Source organism: Miscanthus floridulus, chromosome 14 (genome assembly GCF_019320115.1).
Source record: "Miscanthus floridulus cultivar M001 chromosome 14, ASM1932011v1, whole genome shotgun sequence".
NCBI lineage: Eukaryota > Viridiplantae > Streptophyta > Magnoliopsida > Poales > Poaceae > Miscanthus > Miscanthus floridulus.
The window spans coordinates 86,002,927-86,018,179 of record NC_089593.1 but is presented as its reverse complement, the minus strand read 5'-3'; the positions used below and the strand labels follow the sequence as shown (position 1 = coordinate 86,018,179).

The 15,253-nt window shown below is 49.3% G+C and overlaps 1 protein-coding gene and 1 pseudogene across 1 annotated transcript; both read right to left on the bottom strand.

The window, feature by feature from the left end:
• Window positions 1-1,332: 1,332 nt before the first annotated feature.
• Window positions 1,333-6,953, bottom strand: LOC136505305 (ARF guanine-nucleotide exchange factor GNL2-like). Its single transcript, XM_066500460.1, is given in 5 exon segments — window positions 1,333-4,486; window positions 4,488-4,563; window positions 5,890-6,496; window positions 6,499-6,917; window positions 6,919-6,953. Coding segments are annotated over 5 exon segments (4,197 nt in total). The 3' UTR covers window positions 1,333-1,426.
• A 2,091-nt stretch (window positions 6,954-9,044) lies between these two features.
• On the bottom strand, window positions 9,045-10,505 carry LOC136503910 (uncharacterized; annotated as a pseudogene).
• Between the last annotated feature and the right edge of the window lie 4,748 nt (window positions 10,506-15,253).

The following is a 15,253-nucleotide window of genomic DNA, read 5'->3' as shown; positions in this document are numbered from 1 at the left end:
CAGCTACCTTGAATACACATTTAACCATTGAAATAATACAATTTTTTTTTCTCAGCATATGCAGGACATCATCATGCGACCTTCTGACAGACTACAGCGCCTACTACTGATACAATATTGTTGGTTATTATTATAATAAGATGTCTTATTAATACTTCTATCATGATGACCCACTATGCATCTTCATGAATAATAACTTATCTCTTTTCAGATGCATTCTATTGAGTTCCATACTATACAAAATATTTATTATATTTTAATTCCTACAGCTACTTCAAAATTTCTTATACAAATTACAGATGCTTTAGCTCTAATCGAGAAAAACTATTCAAAAATCCTTCTACAAAATCACCGATGCAACGTGCAAGGTATCATCTAGTTAACACATAGTGATGAACACCATGTGCCGATGTGCTAATCAATATGGTGCGCCCAGCTAGGATTTCATGGAGAGGAGATGAGGGGGCAGCCAAGATTTGTGAATGGTCGAACCAATGTCTTGTCCTTAGGCTCGCATCCGCATCTATAGATTATGCTAAAAATCTCCTACTATACACACCCATTACATAGAACTCTTGTCCCCTGTGGATTAATATTCCATTCAACCCTATGCAGCCTGTTCGAGAGGCCGTATCGTATCGTGGATTATTTACTGCTGGCTGGTTTGGTGTGAGAGAAAAACACTATTCCCGGCTGGAAATTTACGATCGTTTACGAGCAAGCGAACAGGCCGCAATGGATGCTTGTTTTTTAAGCACATCACTAATAAATTGCATATGGACCCAATATATATGAATCGTGGATGTGCTTGCCTCTTAATCACCAGCAACCAAGCATCAACTTAGTTTTTTTTCCATACCGCTCATGCAATCTCACCAAACAGTTTTTTTTTTCTTTTCTAAATTACGGTCCACTCAGACTGTGTCTACTCATCTAGAATATACAATGCAACCTCCATCCGATAAACAAACACGCCCTTAGCTTTCAAATCTTATAAGTAGCCATGTTTGATAGAGCAAATCTTCCTCAACGAATCCTATGGTATTGGCATATTTCTGAAATTGCCATGTGGTGTATGTGAGTTGTGCACTGCATACTAATAATGTAATTTTTCATCTTGAAATTCTTAAATTAAGGGCATGTTTAAAATATGGGGAAAAAAATTGTTCCTAAGTTTTTCCTGTGAAGTTCCAAGATAATTTATATGAAATTAGTAGATAATTTCTGTAAATTTACTATGTTCCAAATGGACCCTAATAATCTAAATCTAACGAGACCTGTTACAGAGACAGATCTAAAGTCAAAAATAATAATCTCATGCGGAGTAACCGATACTCAAAAGATGGCCAAATTTAGATGACTCAATCAATAATCTCCCAAACTTCTAACTAAAGCGAACTCGCTTGCTGATCAGTTATAAGTCTAGCTACGGGAATAGCTCGTCCATGGCGGCCGGTGCGATCCACTGGATCTGGATGTGGGTGATCTCCCAAAGCTCATCACCTTCCCGCGGCACTAGCACCTCCTTCGCCTTCATCTCCATGATCATCCGCTTGAGCATCCGCGGGACGAGCTCCTGCATCAGCCCAGCACCGCCGCCCGCAGCGAGATCGCACTTCATCCATGTGTCCATCCGCCGCAGCACGCCGAGCCAGAAGGTCCGGAACCCCGGCGCCTGCGCCACCGTGGGCAGGAGCAGCTCGAACATGTCCGCCAGCAGCTCAGCCGCGGCGGCCAGCGTGCCCTCCATGCTCCGCGTCTCCCGCTCTTCGCCCACGCGGCGCGAGTACTCGAGCGTCTTCTCGTGCAGGTCGTCCACCATGGCGAAGATGACGAGGTTGAAACAGGCGAGGCATCCGGCCGGCCCGAAGTCGAGGTCGCCCGTGGCGGCCAGGTTGAAGGCGCGGCCGAGCTCGAACACGGCCTGGCTGCGGATCTCCTCGCGCCGGACCAGGCTCGTCTTGCGCAGCGCCTCCGCGAGCTTGATGAACATGTTGGCTGCCAGGTTGCCCATCCGCGACGCCTCATCCACCGACGATGAGGATGACGAGCTCCCGCTGAAGCCGCCGCTGTTTCCAGGATCGGAGTAGCCGGACTTGTGCCACTGGTTCAGCCAGTTCACGGACTCGGCCATGAGCTCCAGGATCTTTGTGCTGACGTCCAGCGGGCTGATCTTGAGCGCGGCGAACCCGAAGGCGGCCTCGATGACGGCGGCGTAGCTGAACCGTGTGACATTGGCACTGCCGTCGGTCATCAGCTTGATCATTGCCGCCACGGACTGGTCGAACGTCTCCGGGTGCCGGCCTGTGACGGTGAGCAGGTGCAGCAGCGTCTTCCACCCGAGCGGCGTCTGCACGCCGTCGGCGTGCTCCGTCAGCAGCTTCACGATGTTCTCCGAGATGCCTTCGCAGCACGTGTCCAGGATCTCCTTGTCCAGCTTCCACATCATGTTGATGGACTTGAACACTAGCTCCTCGGGGACGCGGCTGTCGGAGGGGCGCTGCGGCGGCGGCGTGGACAGCAGCCGCACAGGGACCCTGAACAGCGCCACGATCGCCTTCTCGGCGAACGGGGACGGCGAGAAGAGTGGCAGCTGCGACACGGCGCTGAAGCACTCGAGCAGCGGCGGCCAGAAGGTCGCGAAGCGCTGGAGGTTGGCCGTCGCGAGGAGCGCCAGGAGGTCCCAGCAGAAACCGACGGTGTCCTCCTCCTCGATGGGCGTGCTGAACTTCTGGCCCTTGCCCCCCGCGGCGAAGATGAGCGCCAGCCCGAGGTTCTGCAGCGCCTCGTCCGGCAGCTTGGCGCTCTCCGTGAAGATTCTCCAGGCCTGGCACTGCTTGATGATCTTGAGGTTGTTCTCGAACTCGCTACCAACGGAGAGCAGCGACTCGCCGCCGTCCAGCGACAGGAATTGCGAGAACCGGCCGATCATGCCGGACACGTGCCGGCTCGTCCCCGCGCCGCGGTGCGTCGGGGGGAAGATGACGCCAGCGTCCGAGGCGGACGACCTGTGCCGGTGCCCGGGCCGCTGCTCCGCGCCGCCGCGGGCGCCGCTGCCGTCCGGGTCGATCAGCGACGGCGGTAGCAGCTTGAGCCGCTTGAGCTTGAGCAGGCAGTCGACGACGTTCTTCCAGGCGCCGCGCACCGACTCGCCGAAGCGGATGGCGATGGTGAAGAGCGCGTTGCTGAAGGTGAAGAGCGTCTCCTCCGTGGTGGCGTAGGGGTTGAGCAGCGTGGTGAACTTGCAGAGGCAGCAGAGCAGCTCGTCCAGCACGTCCTCCAGCCCGTACCGCGCGATGCGCGCCACGGACACCAGCCCCTCCACGCACTGGTTCAGCGTCTCCTCGTCGTCGGCGCCGTCGAAGATGGCGGCCAGCGTCGCGACGGTGGGGCCCGACACCGCGATGAACACCTCTCGGCTCAGCTTGTGCTTGAAGTCGCACGGCGTGAAGGGCTCCAGCGCGCTCGACCGCTTCACCAGGTCAGCCCACCGGCTCCGCGTCATCTCCACCGCCGCCGCCGACGTGCTGAAGACGGTGATGGCGTTGGTGGAGATGGAGTGGAAGAGCTCCGACAGATACTCCCGCGGCAGGTCCTTCTTGTCGTTGATGGCGCGGTTGTTCCGGATGAAGTCCTCCTCCGACATCTTCTTCTTCACCTGCGGGTTGTGCAGGTCGGTGTTGAGCATGATGAGCGAGTAGCAGAGGATGAACGCCGCGTCCTTGGTGGCGAACACCCCCGTCGTCTGCTGCTCGAAGAAGCGCTCGGAGAAGGCCTCCAGGACGCGCTGGATCTTCTGCGACTCGCCGGGGAGCCGGAACGTCTCCAGGTACGTGCGCAGCGCCGTGTCCAGGATGGCGCCGGTGAAGTCGAACGTCTCGGTGAACTCCTTGAGCACCTTGAGATTGAACTCGTCAGGGTCGCCCAGGAACTCGCCGATTTTGATCTTGTCGAGCCCCGACGAGTAGCGGAGGAAGTAGGCCATGCTCCTGGGATCCGGCGGCGTCGGCACCAGGTGGCACAGCTTCAGGAACTCCACGCCCTTCTTCTGGTCGCGATTGTAGTGGTTCGCGGCGACGGCAACCTTCTTCTTCCGCAGCTTGCGCTTACGCACGAAGTCCACCCACGTCTCCCGATGGCCGCCGTCACCGGCGGCGGCGGCGGCGGCGGAGTCCCAGCGCTCGATCCAGAAGAGGCGGAACTCCGACACGTCCACGGCGTAGGCGTCGTGTTCGGGGGTCTTGTCGATCTCGACGTTGTCGGCGATGGTGGTGATCATGTTGACGAGGCCCTCGAACGCCTGCAGCTGGATCGTCGTCATCGGGCCCGACACCGGGAACGCCGCCTTGCACAGCAGCTTGCCCACCTCCTCGAACACGTTGTGCAGCAGCGGGTCACAGTCGTAGTTCATGTACATCTCGATCACGAACGTCGGCTGCCGGCAGAAGCTGATCAGGCCCTCGACCGCCACCTCCTGCAGGCTGCAGCTGCGGTCCTTTGCCGCCGCCGCAAACGCGGAGCAGCACGAACATGAAGAAGGCCTCCAGCTGCAGCTTGAGGAACCTGGTGAAGCAGAGCAATGCAGTTGCCAACAGTTAGCAGTTAGCACCGGGCGCAAACATGTAAAGGGGAATATTTTAATTTGATGCCAACGAGTTTTGACCACAGTTGATTTGTGGAAATTTCAGTGGACTGATGGTAAATTTTTTGGGAAGCACTATTGCTTCAGCGGTTAAAATAATTGTATACCACAGCAAATTTAAATTTTATGTCATAAACCGAAACTTTCCATACTTGAACCCTAAGAAAGATATCTTCAATCTTTAATTTACTCCTGAATTTTTAATGTCAGACAATATACACACCTTAACTTTTAAAACTAGACAAATACACCCTCTAGTTTTAAATTTTTGGGGAAACACTATTGCTTCAGTCTTTAATAATTTTGAAATGGTCAATGGGTTATTTTTCTAGTTTTAAAAGTTAAGGTATGTATATTGTCTGGTATTAAAGTTTAAGAGTTTTTTAAAATTCTGCGACTAGTTCAGGGGGTAAATTAGACTTTACTCTTCATGCACCTAGAATTCAAAATTTTTGTGCAACAATCATGGTTCTCCCTTCCTGTTTTGACATAAACACCAGAGAGGGCGGTCGAAAAATCGTCTAAATGCTGGCTGAATTTTTCAACCTTTGTTAAATTTAACGCTTATATCTCTTAGGATTAAAAGCCCGTATAAGTGCATGGTTGATAGCTTAGTACCTCCTAAATTTTAAATTGTAAGTCGTCTTGGTTTTTTGATTCATAGTTTTTATTATACACATAGATATATATAGTAAAAAAATTATGTATGAAGAAAAGACGAAACGACTTACAATTAAAAATAAAGGGAGTATAAACTAATTACATCTAAAAGGCCGGTAAGGTGAGTGTTCTGAGGCCATAATTAAATCTCTTGAAATTTTCTTATCTTATACTCAAAAAATTATATGCACTAAAGGTCAAATGTAGAGTCCTCTAGATGCACTGATGCAAGAAGAGTAGTAACTTAATACCTGGTTGTAAATAAATAATAAATAAATTAGATAACAAGTAAACATTGCCCAAGGACAACAAGTATTCTGTCAATTTGTTGGTTACCGAAAAAGTTTGTTTCTTTACCATGTTTAATCCATAATTCACTTTGAATGTTGTTGGCATTAAGGGTATGTTTGATCCCCTCTAAACTTTAGAGCTCTAAAAGCTTTAGAGGACTTTAGCTTACTGTTGAGCTCTAAAGCTCTAATATGAGATAGGCTAAAATTTAGAGCTATAAAGTTTAGAGGATAAAATTCAAACAGGTCCTAAGCTTTCTCTAATGCTAAACAGAGTAACTAACATTGCTGGCTCACCGGCGCAAGAAGTGGTACAGGTTGAGAGCAGTACTGCAGATCATGGAGAGGACGAGAGGGCTGTATTCGATGGCGTAGTGAATCAGGTGGAAGAAGAGGTCGTCCTGGATGAGGCGCAGGAGCTTGGGGTGCTTGCCGATGGCCTCGCCGCCAAGCTCGACGGCGGAGTTGACGAGCACGAGGGAGAAGAGCATCACATCCTCCTCGGAGGTGAAGGCGCCCTGGCTATCCGGGGTTATAACCATGTCGCTGGCGTTCGCCAGCAGGGAGCAGAGGAAGTTGAAGACGTCCACCCTGCAGCGCGCGCCGAAGCCAGCGCTGGAGCCGAGCGACAGGTCGTCGCCGTCGGCGTCGTCTCGGATGTCCGGCAGCCCCGCGAAGACGGCCTGCAGGATCTCGTGCATTCAGTGGCGCGCCGTGCGCTGGAGGAGCTCGCTGCCGCGGCTGCTGGCGGCGTGCTGCACGATCTGGAAGCAGGTGTTGACGGCGGTGCACACGGAGCTGTCCGACAGCAGCGGCGCGGCGCGGGTCCGCAGGAGCGCGGCGAGCACCTGGAGCACGCGCAGCAGCACGGCCTCCTCGGCGCCGGCGTCGGAGATGCGCTCGACCGGCAGTTGGTGAGTGCGGTGAGGATGGCGTGGACCGCGTCGCGCGCGCCCGGGGAGCACTCGTCGAACACGTCGATGCGGAGGATCTTGAGCACGGAGGACAGCGCGACGCCCGTGGCCGCCGGCGGGGCCTCCTCGGTCTGCACCACGTCCAGGAACGGGGTGAGGTACGTGGACGGGTCGGAGCAGCGCCACGCGCCGTGTCGGGGCTGGAAGAGGAGCCCGCGGAGGGCCTTGAGCGAGTTGATGAGCGCCGCGAACGTGGCCTCCTCGGCGGCGGAGACGGCCGGCGGGAGGTACGAGTACGGGTCCGGGCGGCGCCGGATGACGGCCAGCGCGCCCACCTCGGTGTTGAGCATGCAGGAGATGCCGAGGTCCTTGAGCCGCGGGTCGCGCCGGGGCCCGCGCTGCGCGGCGTAGGCCGTCGTCGTCGTCATCGCCCGCCGTCCTGGCCATCGCTTCTGCCTGGCGGGTGCCGCAGTCAGTAGGACGGAGGATCGATCAGGTGGTCGGAATGGCAGCGGGGAGGACGACGGAAACCATCTTTTTGCCACGTGGTGTCTCCTCCGTGGATGATGTCATAGTTTACGGTTGCATGTGCATGTGTGATTTACCAAACAAAAAGCGTTGGCTCAGCAAATAATCCCACGAAATTCTGGACCCTGTGCGAAATTTATGTCAGCGACTAGGAAGATGGGGGAGAGATCCTGGGAAAATGGTGTGTATACATGGACGTTCTCCCTTTTCCCGATATGACCTCTAGCAATGTGCAAATGTGGCGGTGTACGTGCACGAGCGTTTGTGATTGCATCCTTGGTGCTTGAGCCAGTGGCCCTTCAGACTTCAGTCATGTCACTGATTCATTTGTCTACTGCCTACTTCTTCTTCCACCGCCTGTGCCCAACACGCCTCTCACCCGCTACCGTCTATCACGATCCGGCCCCAAAATCCATCAGATATGCCTCCTCCTCGTCGTACTCTTCATCTCCGACTAAGCTACGCCGCCACCACCGCCACCGCCACCTGCCTGGCTCCTCTAGAGCCCCATCATCTATAGCCACCGCCATGCTAACCCAGTGAAGGATACATTTTTTCACTCGGTTTCTTATTCTATACCTAACAAATAATGATGCACACCATTTCTCCCTATTCCATAGAAAGTTCCAACACCTTTTTGTCCTCATCCACCTAATCCATTCCTAGGGCGGATTATTGATAAGTAGTTTTTGAGTTTAAGGCGTTACATGGACTTAATTTACCGTTTGGAAGCTAGTAATACTTCCTCCGTACTCGTAAAGGGGGCTCTTGGCCCGTTTTCTCAAAGGATGTCGTCGCACGCTCGGAGGGGAGGAGTTGGACATGATTGCCCCTGCGTTTCGGCTTTCCGTCCGCAGTAATCACGCGCTCGCAATCCACCGCATTGATCTCGCCTCTTCGTTTCACTCGCCACCGCACGGTCGCTTCAATTTCCTTCCTCGCGCCGCACGCTCGCTTTCCTTCTTCGCCACGCTCCTTCCTTCCTCGCCGCTCGCCGCACGTCTTCGTCGCCCTCGCGCCGCGCCTTCCTTCCTCGCCGCTCGCCACATGTCTTCCTCGCCACTCGCCGGTCTACTCCCTTCCTTCCTCGCGCCATGGAGTACGGCGCCATGGAGGTCGCTCGCGCCATGGAGGAGGTGCTGGACTCAGAGATGACACCAGACTTGGAGATGACGCTGGACTCGGTCGAGATGGCGCTGGACTCGGTCGAGATGGCGCTGGACTCCGTCGACGTGGTGCTGGACTCCATCGACGTGGTGCCGGACTCCGTCAAGGTGATGCCGGAGTCTCTGTGTGTGCTCGTTGCGGCACGTTCCACGCCGACAACGACGACGAAGGCTGCTACCAAGCTCGCCGCGAAGCTAGCAAGTGTGCACGTTGCGGTATTGTACACAGAGACTACGATCTCACAACATGGATACTTGATGGCATAGAAAAATTTGATTGTGAGCTCTACATTCCTGATGTGGAGAAGCTTCAAATGGATGGTGACACAGTACTTCTTCCCGAGCACGTTATCAAGAAGTTGGATGAGATCTACAATATGAAGAAGTTGGAACATGCAAAGATGAAGCAAGATGCAAAGAAAGAACAGTAAGGTACATGTCTCATTCAGTCGACCTAACAGGCATGCAAAAACTAATTTGCTAGTAATATTCTTGCTTCGGCTAGCATGCTGCAAAGACTAACATGCTTGCATCTTCTAATATTCTTATTCTAATTTGTTGCAGGAAGGCTAGCAATTGCTTCGGCTAGCAAGGAAGATTCACAAGAGATTTACAATGGCAGCCGATCTTCTTTCTCTAGTTTTTCTTTTTGCATGTGAGGAATCTTGAACTTGTTGCACCCTTTAACTTTCATGGCTTCCCTCAAAACACTCTGAAGTGTTACAAAAATGGTGTTTGCTTTCCATGGAGAGTATTCTAAGAATGCCTACAAAACATGTGTTCAAAAATTCAATCAATGAGTATATTAGTTGTTCAAGAAACAATGGAACAAGTGAACAATTGATCAATTTACCTGTTGGACTGCTGGAACTAGATCTTTTATTGTTTTTGCATCCTTCTTGTATTGAATAGCTTGAATAGCTCGAAAAAAACCCAAGTCTAAAATGTTAAAATCCGGAGAATTGGGTGGTTGACAAATGAGGCGAATGTCAAACCCTTCTTGCTTAGAAGTCTCACAAAAAATAGGATCATCCACTTTTAAATGGGAAGGTGCATTATCTTGTTGTATGAAAATTGTCTTGTTCACATCTTCTCTTGGCCATTTGGCTCGAATGGCAGGCAGCACACTGTTTACCATGAAATCTCTAATCACCTCTCTTGTGATTGAAGTAATTGGCTTGATTACTTGTTCTCCACGAAGACGATTATGACTTCTTCTAACAGCATGTTCATAAGTGACAAGTGGAAAACAACCTATTTTCTATGAAAACCACATTCTCCATTCCTAAACCTTGGCCGAGCACAAACACACAAGAACATGAGCCTAGGGATGTAATTCTTGTTTTTACAAGTGCGATGTGGTTCATCTTCCTCGGGTAGCAAGTAATATTTTCAGATTTTTGAGAGAGGTAGAACCATTTTTCATCAATGAACTAAAATAAAAAAAATCCTTAAATCTTGGATCACCAAGCAAACCCTGCTCAATCATGTCAACACACCACTTCAACCTAGTCTTCTTGTTAGCATCTGTGAGGTATGGTTTGATGCTACTAGAGTGACGCCTAAGCAAACCTTTTTTCAAATACCTTTGTATCCTACCTTTGCTCATACCAAGTTTACTAGACACATCTTCTATGGTCATTCTTTGTTTGAGAGGAATGTTTGCGCAATTGTTCCAAATCAAGAGGGACTGCCTTGCGGCCACATCTACCCTTCTTTTTACTTGCAACCACAACAGGAATGTTATGAGCAAGTTGGTGTTTACCTCGCTTCAATAAGCGCTGAACTGACCGAATGTGCACTCCAAATTGATCAGCAACAATTATTGTATCCTTCTTGCCTAGTGTCCTATTCTTGCTTCTAGCCAACAATGCTTGGTACACTTGTCTTGTGACTTCTTCTGTCATGTCCTTCCTTCTATGGTGTACTTCAACGGGAACCTCAACATCTTGTTCTATTAAAAGAAAAAAAGAACATTCTTCTTGTTAGCCACGAATTACATAAAAAATAATCGAAAAAGGAAAGAACAAACTGAAAAAAAATTACCAGCGAGGTTTTGTATGTAATCAAAGTCAACCGCACCATATTCATCTAATGACAAGTTCAAATCAAATCCTGTCCAAAAATAAAACAAAAAATCAGAAAAGATGGCGCTTGAGGGAAACAACAAACTCAAACAAGAGAGGTGATTACCATTGTCATTGCCGGACTCCAATATTGGCTCATTGAGATCCAAGGCAAGATTGTTGTTGTCATCTTCTAAGCGAACGTTCAGATCAAAGGCAACAACTCTAGGATCAGCCATTGCATGCGGTAGTGAAGAGAAGAGAGGGAAAGCGAGGAGATGAAGCACGGTAATGGAAAGAGAAGAGGCCGGGGGAAAGACTCCATTAAAATAGGCACGGTGGAACACAAACGTCGGAGCTATCGAGCGCAAAAAATAGAATCCCGTGGCGCCACCGCAAAAATCGTTTGCATGTGAAAAACCAACGAAAACATGGCGCCCAACACGCCTAGAAACGCGCCCAAACGCGAGCACAAACGCGCTCAAGCGGCTCAGCACGCATACCACGCCCAGCAGAATCAAATCCGCGCGCCATGCAGCCACAGCGCACGTGACACGCAGGGCCAAACAGTGCCATGTAAAATCAAGTCAATAATAAAAAATGGCGCCCACCAGGTATCGAACCCGGGTCCTCAGGGCCAACGCCTCTCTCCACTAGCCGTCTGAACTATGGTTGTTTCTCGTATGGAATGCACCCGCAACCGTTTTTTGATAGGGGCAGACAGGGAAAAATACCCCCTAATTAATCACTTCTTGATAAGCACAATCATGTCCTACACGACTTTCTTTACGAGTACGGAGGGAGTATAAAATAAGACAAATTGTAAAATTGGGTCAAAATGAATTGGCCCAAGATAGCGCCCGAACGTCCGGCCCTAGGCCCGAGTCCAAACATAGCTCCCCTCGCTCCGCGCCTGCTTCGTGCCGCGCACGCCATCCGCTCAGATTCCATGCTGCTCGAACGACTCGCCCCACCCTAGCGCGCCTGTCCCCACACGGTCCCATGTCGCCCGAACATCACCAACATCAAGAAGAGGAGGAGACACCGAGGTGAGGCAGCAGAAGACAAGGAGGGAGATGCAACGCCGATCTATTTTAAAACATCCAAATAAAATATTTGTAATTTACGTTGAAACAGTTGAAACACTTGTAATATATGTCTAAAACACTTGTAAAAATACCTGAAAGACGCTTGAAAAAATCATTATAAAATATATGCAACATCCAAATAAATACATGCAACATATGTGTGAAACACATGCAACATCCAGATAAACACACTTGCAAACATACGTCTGAAAAAATAGATGAAACATTTAGAATAGGCGTTTGCAACATACGTGTACAACCATTGCAACATATGCAACATCTCGATCTAATTTTGCAACATCCATATGAAACACTTGCAACATACCTCTGAAACATCTAAAAATACTTGAAATATATACTTGCAACATACGCTTTCAAACGTAATATCTACTTGCTCCTTGGATGAATGGAGGCTCGTTGATGCGGAGCTCGATGCCGTGAAGTCACGTGGGGGGATGCAGGTGGGCGGCTGGGCACAAACCCGACGAGCGGCTACATGGCCCCAATGAGTAGCTACGCCGGTCCCGGCGACAGGACAGGTTGAAAGCTCTAGTTTGGTTTTGGTTAATTAATGAAACCCTAAGTGTTAACCTAGTTTATCAAAGTGATTATGAGATAGGTAGCACTACTCCAAGTGATGAAGCAATAGCGAAGATCATGACGATGGTGATGGCATGGTGATGATCAAATGCTTGAACTTGAAAAGAAGAAAGAGAAAAACAAAAGGCTCATGGCAAAGGTATAAATAGTAGGAGATATTTTATTTTGGTGATCAAGACACTTAGCGAGTGCGATCACATTTAGGTTAGATAGCCGTACTATAAAGAGGGGTGAAACTCATATTGAAATGCGGTTATCAAAGTGCCACTAGATGCTCTAATTTATTGCATATGCATTTAGGATACAGTGGAGTGCTAACACCCTTGAAAATGTTTGTGAAAATATGCCAACACATGTGCACAAGGTGATACTCTTGGTGATTGGCACATTTGAGCAAGGGTTAGAAACTTCACCGGTGGAGTGTCCGCCCGTAGAGTGCGGACACTCCGATGGTGCCACCGGCGCCCTAGACAAAAAAGACAGGGGTTCACAGAGTGATCGAACGCTGGTGGTGTAGTGATCGGACGCTGCGTTCAGAGTCCAGTCAGTAGCAGCAGTGAGCACGTGTCTCGGTCTTGTGACCGAACGCTGGCGCGAAGAGTGACCGGACGCTGCCAGGGTGCGTCTGGTCAGTGCTGACGTACGCTGACGTGAGGCGCACAGAGGAAATGTGGAGTGATCGGACGCTGGGTGAGTCCGGTCGAGCATGACCGGACGTGTCCGATCGTGAAATTTCGCGTTTGGAACCTTACTGGAAACGACCGGACGCTGGGGTCCTGCGTCCGGTCACTTTCTAACTGACGCGTCCGGTCATCACTTGACCGTTGAGATCGGGCGATCGGCATTTGAAGCCGATGACATGTGGCAAGCATCGGGCGACTGGACGCTGGGGTCCTATGTCCGGTCAAATTGACCAGAGCGTCCGGTCAAACTGACCGGAGCGTCCGGTCACCCCGTGTTGTGTCTAGTGAAGGGGTACAACGGCTCTATTTCTTGAGGACTTCTATTTAAGCCCCATGGTCGGCTCAAGCTCACTCTCTTGGCCATTTGCATTGACATAGCAACCTTGTGAGCTTAGCCAAAGCCCTCCCACTCATCTCCATCATTGTTTCATCATCATTGTGAGATTGGGAGAGAATCTAAGTGCATTGCTTGAGTGATTGCATCTAGTGGCACTTGGCATTCGTGTTTCACTGCGGGATTCACTTGTTACTCTTGGTGGTTGCCGTCACCTAGACGGCTTGGAGCAGCGAGGATCGTTGAGCAGAGGTTGGTGATTGTCTTCGGTTCCGATCGTGGTGATTGTGAGGGGTCTTGTGCCTTCCCCGGCGGAGAGCCAAAAGGTAACTCTAGTGGATTGCTCATGTCATTGAGTTACCTCACTTGTGGGTAGGTTCTTGCGGTGTCCAATTGTGTGGACGAGGTTCGTGCAACACCTCTTAGCCGCCGAACCACCAAGTGTTGGTCGACACAACGGGGACTAGCGTGTCGGCAAGCACGTGAACCTTGGGAGAAAAATTGGTTGTCTCTTGCCCTTTGGTATTCTCTCGGTGATTAATTTAGTATTCATCTTGTGATTGGTTCACTCCTCTACACGGCGGTATAATCACCCTACTCACTCATTTATATTCTTGCAAACTAGTTGTGGCAAGCTTTTTAGTGTAATTAGAATTGAGAGCTTGCTTTGTTATTTTAAGTTCATCTAGTGGAGCTCTTTAGAATAGCAAGTTTGAGAGCTCTTAGTGAATAGTAACTTTGCAAGTTGTGTGCCTAGTAATCATTGCAACTAGAATTGTTGGATAGGTGGCTTGCAACCCTTGTAGAGCTGGAGCAAGTTTGTATTTCGCTATTTGTCATACTAATCAAATTGCTCTAGTTGATTTGTAGATTTTTAAATAGGCTATTCACCCCCCTCTAGCCATATTAGGACCTTTCAAGTGGTATCAGAGCCATGGTCATCATTTGATTGAAGGCTTAACAACCTCAGTGTCAAATTATGGCTCAAGTTGTGTTCAACCATGTTGGGGGCAAACCACCGTTCTTTGATGGCACATGCTATGATTATTGGAAGAGAAAGATGAGGATGTATCTTGGTTCAATCAATGATCAAGTATGGGAGGTGATCGAGAATGACTATGCTATCATTGATCCCAATGACCCCACTAACCAAGACAAGATCAACAAGCAATGCAATACAATGGCTCTCAACACCATATACAATACCATTGATTCCAAGGTGTTTGAGCAAATCAAGGATTGTGAAAGAGCAAATGAGGTGTGGAGAAGATTGGAGGAAATATATGAGGGCACACTAGCAGTGAAGAGTGCTAAGTTGTACATTCTCAAGGATAAGTTGACAAGCTTCAAGATGAAGGAAGATGAAAGCATTTCAGAAATGTTCCATCGGTTGCAAGTGATTGTAAATGACTTGAAGGCCTTGGGAGAGAAGATCAAGGATGATGTCTCTCATCGGTTCTTGATGTGCTTACCTCTAAGATTTGAGATGTTGAGATTGCTTATCATAAGAGGAGGATTGAATGAGATTACCCCTAACTAAGTACTAGGTGATGTCATGACCCAAGAGACATACCATGTGGAAAGGGAGGGGGATGACAAGGATGACAAGAAGGAAGAAGAAGAAAAGAAGAAGAAGAGTATAGCATTCAAGGCTAGCTCATCATCATCCAAGAACAAGGGCAAGTCCAAGAAAGAATCAAGTGATGACGATGATCTTAGTGATATTGATGATGAAGCTATGGCCCTCTTTGTACGCAAGATAGGAAAATTCATGTAGAAGAAGAGCTATGGAGCAAGAAAGAGAAGAGATCACACCAAAAGCAAAGAATATGTGAGAAGATGCTACAATTGCAAGAGTCCCGATCACGTTGTAGCAAATTGTCCCTACAATAGTGACAATGATGAGGATGAGAAGAAGAATCACAAGAAGGATAAGAAAGAAAAGAAGGAGAAAAAGGAGAAGAGAATGACCTTCCAAAAGAAGAAGAAGGGTGGAGGCTATGTGGTCACTTGGGATAGTGATTGCTCTTTGGATAGTGATAACTTTAGTGATGATGGCAAGAAATCTATCAAGAAAGCACTAGCAAGCATCGCCATCAACAACAAGCCCTCCATCTTCGATACTCCTTCGACATGCCTCATGGCAAAACCTACCAAGGTAAAATATGATGTGAGTGATGATGATGAATATGAAAGTGATGCCTATAGGAGTGATGATGATGAGGAGAAATACTCCAAGAAGGAGCTCATGGACATGTGTGAGCAAGTGCATATTTGCTTTG